This window comes from Prosopis cineraria, unplaced genomic scaffold (genome assembly GCF_029017545.1).
Source record: "Prosopis cineraria cultivar Desert tree isolate PC_DT_omini unplaced genomic scaffold, ASM2901754v1 PC2, whole genome shotgun sequence".
NCBI lineage: Eukaryota > Viridiplantae > Streptophyta > Magnoliopsida > Fabales > Fabaceae > Prosopis > Prosopis cineraria.
The window spans coordinates 43,208,000-43,218,945 of record NW_026555333.1 but is presented as its reverse complement, the minus strand read 5'-3'; the positions used below and the strand labels follow the sequence as shown (position 1 = coordinate 43,218,945).

General features: G+C 33.1%; 2 protein-coding genes across 3 annotated transcripts; one reads left to right on the top strand and one right to left on the bottom strand.

Annotated features, from left to right (window-relative positions):
- Nucleotides 1-430: 430 nt before the first annotated feature.
- On the top strand, nucleotides 431-3,672 carry LOC129303413 (ABC transporter G family member 23). Of its 2 annotated transcripts, XM_054942702.1 has the most exons (3): nucleotides 431-1,901; nucleotides 2,246-2,554; nucleotides 2,722-2,892. In XM_054942702.1, the coding sequence occupies exons 1-3, from the start codon at nucleotides 663-665 to the stop codon at nucleotides 2,749-2,751; spliced, it is 1,578 nt and encodes a 525-aa protein (XP_054798677.1). In that variant the 5' UTR covers nucleotides 431-662; the 3' UTR covers nucleotides 2,752-2,892. The 2 variants fall into 2 exon arrangements, with proteins under 2 accessions (XP_054798677.1, XP_054798676.1); XM_054942701.1 differs by having other exon boundaries at nucleotides 434-1,901; nucleotides 2,246-3,672.
- On the bottom strand, nucleotides 3,072-9,277 carry LOC129303414 (non-specific phospholipase C2). Its single transcript, XM_054942703.1, has 4 exons — nucleotides 8,724-9,277; nucleotides 6,973-7,580; nucleotides 4,743-4,919; nucleotides 3,072-3,569 (listed from the first exon to the last, which is right to left on the bottom strand). Exons 1-4 carry the CDS (start codon nucleotides 9,212-9,214, stop codon nucleotides 3,256-3,258), a joined length of 1,590 nt encoding a protein of 529 aa, XP_054798678.1. The 5' UTR covers nucleotides 9,215-9,277; the 3' UTR covers nucleotides 3,072-3,255.
- Nucleotides 9,278-10,946: the final 1,669 nt, after the last annotated feature.

Genomic DNA, 10,946 nt, shown 5'->3' with positions numbered 1-10,946 from the left:
CTTTAAGGAAGGGGGGGGGGGTTGCAACTGCCTACCGAACAAAGACAATGGACAAACTGGAAGCAAGGCCGAGTTGACTGTTTCGTGGGCCCACTTTTTAGATCAAAAGTTAGGATTGACTCATGATCTTTTTATAAACTGTAATTAATTATCTTTGTAATTAGATTAAGTGATGAACTGCTATTAACTACCAAATTAATTTTAATATTTTTATCCCACAAATATTACAATGAAGTAAACACATCCCCCATATACACCGTGAGTACTTCAGAATTTATTCTTTTTTTTTTTCATACTCACCTGAGTAATAAAGTATATATTTTTAAAGCTAAAATAATTAAATTTTAAAACTTTAAAAGTCTCATTAAGATAGATTTTCTTGAGCACCGAATTCGGGAGTTAACGAAAATGAGTATAACAATCTAGCAAGAAATTTAAATAGGCACTTGAAAATTCCAACGTCCCAGATAACCTACCCCTGCCAAACATTTCATCCATGCAAGAAGTAACCATTTACGCAGTCAAATCTGGTTGTGTCATCTTCTATCATAATTTCTTACTACACTTTACTGATCTCCTCATGAATCTTCAATTTCTTGCTCCCATCTTAAGCTCAAATTTCTGTGTCCTACACGCAGAAAAACACAAATCAAACAAGCACAATGGCAGCTCGCTGCTTGAACCCACCCAGGTTATCTAGCACTGAAGATGACACTATGATACTATTTTCAACCTCTAATTCTCCTCAAGACTCCATCTCCATCAGCCCGTCTTCTTCTTCATATCATTCTTCTGTCTCCACTACTTCTGGTAATCATAAACTTTCTGTCACCAATCTCTCCTACACTCTTCACCCACATAAATCCACACCCTTTTCATTCTGTCTCATGCCTCAGAAGCCCAAGCCTCTGCATATACTCAATTCAGTCTCTTTTTCTGCCAAAAGTTCTGAGATTGTTGCTGTTGTTGGTCCTAGTGGCACGGGGAAATCCACTCTTCTTCGTGTCATCGCAGGGCGAGTTAAAGACAAAGACTTTGATCCTAGAAGCATATCGATCAATGATCATCCAATGACAAGTCCAGCTCAGTTGAGGAAGATCTGTGGGTTTGTGGCACAAGAGGATAATTTGCTTCCTCTGTTAACCGTGAAAGAAACCTTAATGTTCAGTGCCAAGTTTAGGCTAAAGGAAATGTCATCAAAGGATAGAGAAGTGAGGGTAGAGACTTTGATGCAAGAGCTTGGGCTGCTTCATGTTGCTGATAGCTATGTTGGAGATGACGAGAATAGAGGGATTTCTGGTGGGGAGAGGAAAAGGGTATCTATAGGTTCTGATATGATTCATAATCCTCCTATTTTGGTCCTAGATGAGCCAACCTCAGGCCTAGACAGTTCTTCAGCTCTTCAAGTGATAGAACTTCTTTCATTGATGGTTCAGTCAAAGAGAAGGATAGTGATTCTTTCAATTCACCAACCCAGCTATAGAATATTGCAGTACATTTCTAGGTTCTTGATCCTGTCTCATGGCTCAGTTGTGCACAACGGTAGCCTGAGATCACTTGAGAAAACCATTACCAGGTTGGGATTTCAGATTCCAATGCAACTCAATGCTTTAGAGTTTGCCATGGAAATTATACAGAGATTGGAAGATTCAAAAATTTCCACTTATGATAATGACATTTGTCCCGTGCAAGACAAGGAAGAAGAAACTGGTGAGGTTCATAATTACACAAGTGATGATAACAGCAAAAAGATTTGCAGTGCCTGGTATTGGAGCTTGATTGAGATCTTGTTTCTCTGCTCAAGATTTTGGAAGGTCATTTACAGAACAAAGCAGCTTTTCTTGGCCAGAACAATGCAAGCTCTAGTTGGCGGGTTTGGGCTTGGAAGTGTTTACATAAAGGTAAACTATCCCAAAACCTCTCTGCTCTTTGTTTTTTTTTTTTTTTGGGCCAGAATGTTGCAGGCTCTAATTAGTATGATTTTTACATATATTTAGCATGACTTTATACCTTCGATTCTCTGCCCCAAAACATGATGTTGTGAGGAAGGAGGTAAATATATGGGGTGGGACCAACACATGAGGTGAATAGGCCCACCCACTCTGTGTCTTTCTCTTTCCTTGTAGTACTGTGCTGCTGTAGCAAAAAATAGAACCATCTAAATTCGTAGGAAAGTTAGTATCATTTACTTTAATAATTCCACATGTGAGTTATCTTTTAAGGGTTTATTTTGTTACTGGACCAGGTGAGGAAGGATGAAGGAGGAGTTGCAGAAAGACTAGGCCTGTTTGCATTTAGCCTGAGCTTTCTGCTTTCTTCCACAGTTGAAGCACTTCCAATATTCCTTCAAGAGAGATGTGTTCTAATGAAAGAAGCCTCAAGAGGAGCATACAAAATTTCCTCTTACATGGTGGCAAACACTCTTGTCTTCTTTCCTTTCTTGTTTGTAGTGTCCATACTTTTCTCAGTCCCTGTGTACTGGATCGTAGGTCTCAACCCGTCCTTCTCAGCCTTTGCCTTCTTCATCTTCATCGTCTGGCTTATAGTGCTCATGGCAAGTTCTCTGGTTCTCTTCTTAAGTGCAATATCTCCTGATTTCATTTCTGGGAACTCCATGATCTGCACTGTGCTGGGAGCATTCTTTCTATTCTCAGGATACTTCATTCCAAAAGAGAGCATCCCCAAGTACTGGATTTTCATGTACTATGTGTCACTGTATAGGTACCCTCTGGATGCATTACTCACAAATGAGTATTGGAATGTTAAGAGCGAGTGTTTCTCAGAAGGAGAATCAGATTGCTTGCTTACTGGTTTTGACGTGCTCAAGAGTAGAGGACTTGATACAGATACAAGGTGGATGAATGTGAGCATCATGCTTGGCTTCTTTGTTCTGTATCGTGTGCTTTGTTGGGCTATTCTTGCTAGAAAGGCTTCCAAGGCAACCATATAGGCATAGCAAGATCTTTTCTTTTCTTATTTTGGGATTATAAGCATTACAGTACTCATATCTGATATCTCATCATCAAAACAAAACCCAGTAAGTAAATTCCAACTTTCTTAGAGGTCTGGGGTTAAAAGTCAGCCAAAGATCAGAAACGCCTGAATAAATACCATATATATAGCACCTATTCAATCTCAAGCACCAACTTTTATGCATTACATCTTTTAGACCTACACGTTGATGCTGTCCTATTTTCAATATTTGTATATAGAATATACATATATGGATATATAATATATATATGGAGGGTGCATTTAAGGGTTAGGATGTGAAGACTGTTTGGAAGATCTGGTAGTGAGAGAAGGCTTCATCTGCACAATATGTTCGTCACTGACTCCCATCTTCATGGCGTACCATCCGGCCTCGAAGAAGCGTTTGACGGCATCTTCCATGTAGGCTTTACCTTGCTTCACAGTCATTTCCTTCCCTATAGTTTGAGGGTAACTGGTGAAGATGTTGTCTCCTTTCAACACTGCTGCTAGCTGTATCAACTCTTGCTGAAATTCACTCACCTTTGCTTCTTCATTTGGTCCCCCTTTTCTTATCTTCACTGGGGTTGGAAGTTTCTCTGCGCAGAACAATTTTCATTTTTAATCATATGATTCTCTGATAATAATATATCTCCTGTATATCATTATTTTTATCTTGATATTTCAAATTATTTGGGTCTATTGCATAGCATATTGATATTTGAAATTTCTCATAACAAACGAGTTAATAGATTATTGCTACATTTTTTGTGATTTGAGATCTAGATTCCCTGCAATTTGAACCTACACAAGCAATTGGCCTTGGCAGATAACTGATACTCAAGTGAGAGATTTTTTTTTCAGGTGCCGGTCCATACAGATAGAGAAAGAAAAAATGGGTTTTGGGCTTTTTCAATCTTTATAACACATACTCCTTTCATTAAAAAATGTAAAGCATTTTTTAAAGAATTGGATGTTAAAAAATGTGAGGCATTTTTAGTCTTTCAAGATGTAATCATTGTATTTTTTTTTCAAAAGTGCCTCTATTAAGTAAATCACTTTATATTCATTTTAGAATGAAACAACCTATTAATTAGAAGTAAATATGAAAAGATAGGGTTAATTTAAAGATAAATAACTATTTTATTAAGGATGAGATATAATTAAAAATACCTTACATTTTTTAATGGAGAGAGTTTGAAGGGAGAATGGCAAATAAATCCTATCCAAATAGACAAATGAAAAAAGAGGACCACAAAATAAGGTAATTCTTTTGAAGTCCCTAGGAACTTACCTAACATTGAATTTTTTACAAAATGATCATAATAATGCCCCCAAAGATAAATGATAATTTGAGAGTTAAATGACTTTTTCATTAAGGAAGTGACTAAAATAGTTCAGGAAATGACTACTTTTATTTCTCAACATTTATGAAAATGAAAGTAATCATTTGCTACACTGTTTTAGTCACTCACTCAATGAAAATAATCATTTGCTACTCTGAAGTTGATCATTTACCTTCAGGATTCAATACTTATATAATGAAATTGAGAAATGCGCCGTCTTTGTACAAGCACATAGGAAGCCGTTTTTCTAGCTTCAATCATTCAGCTCATGATAATTAAAGACTTAACAGCTTAGATCAAATCAAAAATACCCAAAAAAAATAATAATAATAAATTACTGCTGCATCAAATGGCATGAGTTTCATGAGTTGAAAAGCTTAAAAGCCAAGAGATCAGAGAAGGAGGAGAGTGTTGACATGATGATACCTGGGCAATCAGTCCTGGGTTCAGTTCTGGTGTGAAGAATGGCCTCAAAGGTTGCAGCCCATTCATCTCTTTTTGTGAGGAAGGAAGGCAGATTGTAGAGTTTCTTCACTGTTGCTGCAATGGATGAGTGCTCATATTCTGATGTTGCAGTGGGTGACCCCTTTGCTCCATGAACCACTGCATCACCAACACCATCATTAACTTCCAACAATGAGTTTCACAGTTCAAAAACATGATTTAAAAATTGTATAAAGGAATGTTATTCAACTCAATTCATTCACAAATTGATAATACACATAAATCAAATAAGCCATAAAAGTGATCTACAAAGAACACGGAGGAAGTAGTGTAAAATTAATACTCATCTGGTCTTATTTATAAGGTTATTTATAAAGTAATAAAAGGAAGATTTCTTTTGTCACTTATAAAACATGTCACAGACTTTTTATTACAAATTCCCCTTTTTATCCCTATTAAGTGTTGGTGACAAAATATATTATTAAAGTATGTAAACTTAATAAGAGTATTGTTGAAAATTTATTAACTTTTTAAAGAGAGTTAAACTTTAAACTTTTTCTTTTTTAATGTGGCTCTTTCATTGGGTCAATTATTAGGCTTAATTAAAGATAACTCTTTTAAAGACATCTTTTTATATTACATCGACTCGAACATAAAATTTCATATTTAAAGGGCTATAGCTCTTTGCATTAAGACCAATATTAATTAGTAGTTTTAAAATTTTTTTTATTCTAATAAAATATATTAGAAATGACTTATTAATAGAATTGGGATGAATATTCAATATATGGCAAAATTGTAAATAATGGAATCCATTACACAAATTCTATATCCATTATACACGAAAAACGTGTTCATTTGTCCATTATATACCAGCGTGAATCAAGTATTGCCTGGTTGACTCCTGCAGGTAACTTGTTCTCGTGGATGGGAATGGCTAAAAAGTCAACCAAACCATTATTAATTTGATGCATTAATAATGTTCCATTATGTTAGTTAATGCTTAATTGGGTAAGCAAAACGTGGCTCCTAGCGAGAAGAAATTAAAGCAATTAAGCAACACAGCTAGTTTTCACACACTGATGCAAGCGGTCCCCACTCGCCATCCCACTTCATGCCTCTTGTCCTTTTACTCAGAAGACGAGAGACTACGTGTAAGTTTTTTATTGGTTAATCTCACCCCACCGATAGAACCTCATAATGATTAAAGGTGAGGTCATACTCACGTGTCTCTAGATGGTGATTTTAGTAGGATATAAATATATTGAATTAATTATAGATATTTGGTAAAGTGCTTTCTCCATCTTGTTTATAAATTATTTTTAATATATTTTACTGTAAAAAAAAACACGTTAAACTTTATTAATTTTATTTTAAAATTTATTACGTTTTTATCTCTGTCGCTAATAAATTCAAAAATAATTAGTTTTAATAATTTTTTCTTAGATTTAATAAGCACAGAAAGATAAAAATGAATACAAAAAATAATAAAATAACTTATAAATAAAAACAAAATTAATCACCTATCATTCTTATAAATAAAATTAAAAGAATATATAATCAAACTAAATATGGGTCCTATTTGTAGCATGTGGTTTGAAAAATATCAATATACAGTAATATCCATTTTTAATTAATATTTTCAGATCTTCTATATTAATCTATAGTAGATATCAAGTATCTAAATATTAACCACGTTTAAGCATTATGTGTATATAATTTTTTATAATTATTTAATTTATTGTTATATTAACAAAAGTGTGAAAATTTAAGAATTATGTACAAATAATTTCATAAATTTTATAAATATAATTAACAAAATTTAAGATATCAACACAACAAAAAATTGAAAATTCAGTTTCTATGACTCGCTATTATCCATTAACAACTTTAAAAATTTATAAGGGCCCATTTACAAATTTATTTGGAAAAAATGACATAGTTTTCTCCCGTGAAAAGCACAAGAAAAATTCAGAATATGGAAAATAAAATATAGATTTATTGTGTGGTAAAAAAATGACATCGTAAAAAATGTGCATTTTATCTTCTATATTTTACATTTTATCTTTCGTATTACAAACTTTTTTATCATATTTTTTGGTGGAGAATTCTAGGTCTGTTTTCTTAAATATTTCTTCATTAGATCTATGATCCCAATTCATCCCTTTTAAAAATTATTAATAAAAAAAGCAAAGTTGAAGAGAAAACTTGCCTGTGCCTTTTTCTATCCAAGGTGAGATTGCAATGGTCGGAACCCTAACTCCCAACCTATCAAACTTAAAATTGAATGGCTCGGGCCCCACAATTCCATCTGGACTGGGGACCCCGCGTACAGGAGTTGGCACGTGATCATAGAACCCTCCATGCTCATCGTACGTGATCACAAAGAGGGTCTCGTTCCACTGCGGGCTCGCCCTCAGCGTCTCGTACACCTCCTTCACAAAAATCTGCCCTTGGTACACGTCATGCGATGGATGGTCGTCATTGGCTGGCGTCAACTTCGTGTCCATGTATCGCTGCTCCACCACAACATACCCCGGTAACTTCCCTTCCCTTGCGTGCTGCTTGAACGACAAGTCGTATGGGTGGAATTTTGTTAGGTGCTTCAACTTCCTTAGGGTCCGATAGAACAATGTCGCCGGAATGTTCTGGTAGTATATCCCGAACGATATTCCGGCGTCATCGAGGCTGTCGAAGATGGTTCTCTGTGGATAACCCTGGACGAGCAGCGTCGAGTTGTTGCTCGTCGCTCCGGCGGAGGTCCCGGAGTGAACGTACAGGCGATTAGGCTGTGTGGAAGCTGGAACAGAAGCAAACCACCTAGCAAGTCAAGAGGTCAATTAACATCAATCATTAGTGCATAATATAATTATAATTATACATACACATACTCATACATATTCCCTAATATGTTTTTTTTTTTCTTAAGTCAGAAGAGAAAATAAAAACAAACAAAATTAGAACATTAACACAGATCAAGTGATGCAATTCCTTCGGAGAAACCTAAAATAATCCTTGAAGAATTGGCTCATTGATAAACGAAGTCTAAATTAAACAAATACATGTTAATCAATTAAAACTTGATTGAAATTTATCCAAAACAAACTACTTTTTTTATATTGATTATACACACACAGATATTCAGATAGGAAGTTGACGTAAAATGACAATATATTTGAGAATATTTAACAAACAAGTTAGCCTCTCATTGCCGAAAAAGGTTACCCAAAAAATATATAATCAATAAAAAATATTTTAGTTAAAAAAATCAATTAAACCACCGAAGAATAAAAGTATAAAACAACTAAAACATATTAAATGAAAAACGCAGCAAATAATTTCATTTCGTTCCCCCGATTTGGATCCTGAAATGTTGGCCGGAAAGACAATAGAATATGAGGTTTAAGAGCAAGTAACTCTAACATTAGCAAAAAGACAAAAAGAATATGTCAATATTTACGTTTAATTAAAAAATTAATTATGAGACAGGAAAAAAAAGAAAAAAGATCAAAAAATGAAGAATATTTTCTTTTTCCTCTAGCTTTCTGTTTTGACATAGTTATTCTTTACTCCTCTTATCTTAACAAGTATTGTATTTTTTTTTATTCTTTTACTTCTTTAAGAATAAAGTTAGAAACGTGTTAAATTTTTAGATAAAATTAATAAAATTTAATTTTTTTTATTTTAATAAAAATGTTATAAGTGACTTGTAAATAGTATTATTAATAATAATTAACATTATCGATCTGATTAATTGCAGTAGCTGTGATAAGCCATCTCTCTCTGTTTTATCAAACCTGACTCCATGATTAGAAAAATATACGTGTTTTCTCCCAAGTCCCAACTAAGAATAAATAAATAGGCAAAAAAAAAAAAAGAATAAATCATTACATTGAGAGAGAGCAAACTGTGAAGTAACTATGAACTGAACATTGAATTTGGTGAAGACGAAGCTAAGCAAACCTGTCAAACACGGCGAACTCCGAAACAAGAGCTTTGTAAACGGGGACCATCTCAGGGACGAAGCCGTTCATCACATTGCGAGACATGGCTGTGGTGTTATCCATAGAATACGCTTGCTGTGCGAATCCGTTCATCGGAGCCGGGTCCGCCGACGCATCATCCGACCCGAATATCTGCTCTCTAATCGCCTGGAACGAGTGTCCCGGGTCCGGGTCCACGAACTGCGACTGGTTGCCGAAGAAGACCCGCGCCGACTTCGGGTCCTTTACCGACAGCGGGTTCGATTCTGAGCCGTCGACACCGTCGATTTCTGGATTGAGCTTCTTCATCCACCCTAGCATGTGATCGAAGGACCGGTTCTCCATCACCAAAACGACGACGGTTTTGATCGGATTCGCGATTGCGTAGCCGGTCGGAGAAGTGAGGAGCAAGAGGTTGAAGGCGAAGATTAATGCGAAGGAAAGAGTATCGGGTCGGTTTCGGGTGCCCATATCTCTTCTCCTTTGTGGCCTAGTGGCGATGGAGAAAGAAACAAGAGACGAAGGAGAGCGAAATGAAGAACAGGGCAAATAAAAGGGATAATAAAGGGTGGTAGAGTCCGTGAGGCCGTTTCGTTCTGGATTTTTGTGTTTCAATTTTATTGGAAAAACTTGGTAATAAAAAAGGAAAATACCACTCCAGTGTCATTTTTGTTTTTAATTCTTATAACTTACTACTTTGTTAGTCTCAAATTATATAGGATAGGTATTTGATATTTTAAAATATAAAATATTTGTACAAAAATAAAAAGAAGATTTTATTAATTATAATTTTTTAATATTATTATTTTTATATATTCTTTTTTTTAATATTTTTTATTAATGAATTATTAAATGAAGAGTTATTTTTAAAATTTTTTATTTTTATTTTAAAAAAATAATGTTGTAAAATGTATTTGATAAGTTTTATTAATATATATTATTTTATTTAAAAATATCTTATCAATTGATATGAGTAAAATTAGAGCCGGTAATTTGGGTGGGCCGGGTTTATTCGGGTTGGGTTCAATTCGGGCCGGACTTAAAGAATCCTACTCTTTCTAAAAAGCCCATATAGCCAAGTCCGGCCCTAACGCCTTCGGGCTTCGGACTTATTCGGGCCGGCCCGAATACCCGAAACTTTTTAAAAAATATTTTTTTTATTTTTAATCAATTTTAATTTTTAAATAATTTTATTAAGCATAACATATTATTTTAACTTGAAATGAATAAAAAATAATAACTTATTAACTTTGTAGTTAAGTATTTAAGTAGTGTTACTGTTTTGTTGTATTATGTGCAATTTATTCATGAATGTTTCCTTTACTTGTAAATTAATGTCATATTTATTTAAATATTGCTCTTATCATAGTTATATAAAAATATTTATATATTTTAATTGAATCATATTATTTTAATTATGATCAAGTTAATCTCAATTCAACTACGGTTAAACCATTAATTTAAAATTATTATCCTGATTAAAGTTTTTAATAACTATTAGATAAACTGTACTTTTTATTTTTAAGAATATGAAAAAAAATAGTCGTCATTATATTATATAAAATAAAATTATTTAATTATGGGTAAAATACTATTTTTTAAATTTTTTATATTGTTTAAGTCCTATATATAAAAAGTATTTACTTTAGTTTATTTTTAATTTTTAACTAAATCTGACGTGGATAATAATTAAATAATTATCTAAAAATATTATTTTATTTATTATGTTTGTTTAGTAGTAGAGTCGAAAATTCATACACGACCAAATTTTATTTTTAAAATTATTTTTAATTTAAAATTAATTATCTAATTTTATAAAAAATATAAAATATAATTTTTTGGACAAGAAAATGGTTTATATGAGTCAATTTTTTTCAAAAAAAATTGAGTCTTAAAATATAAAAATTAATATTAAAATATATTTTAATTATTATTTTGAGATATTTTATTTAATTAAAAATAATAAAAATGGAAAAATATAAATATTTTTATTTTTGTTAAAATAACTATAGTAATACATTCAAATATATGATAGTTTAAAATAAAATGATATAAAACTTGAAAAATAATTAATATTTATTATATTATATATTTTTTTTAAATTTTTTTTCCTATTCGGGTATTCGGGCCAAGCCCGAACCCGATCGGGCTTGGCCCGAATTTTCTCGGGCCTATTCGGGCGGCCTGAATAGACCCGAATAAT

Bases quoted from the DNA above. Each gene is read 5' to 3' on its own strand.
- LOC129303414 (XM_054942703.1), bottom strand. From the start codon at position 9,214: ATGGGCACCCGAAACCGACCCGATACTCTTTCCTTCGCATTAATCTTC. The intron at 7,581-8,723 runs GTTTGCTTAGCT...TTGACTTGCTAG, and splicing joins GAGTTCGCCGTGTTTGACAG to GTGGTTTGCTTCTGTTCCAG. The intron at 4,920-6,972 runs GCAAGTTTTCTC...TTGGTGATGCAG, and splicing joins TTGGATAGAAAAAGGCACAG to TGGTTCATGGAGCAAAGGGG.
- LOC129303413 (XM_054942701.1), top strand. From the start codon at position 663: ATGGCAGCTCGCTGCTTGAACCCACCCAGGTTATCTAGCACTGAAGAT. The intron at 1,902-2,245 runs GTAAACTATCCC...TTACTGGACCAG, and splicing joins TTGGAAGTGTTTACATAAAG to GTGAGGAAGGATGAAGGAGG.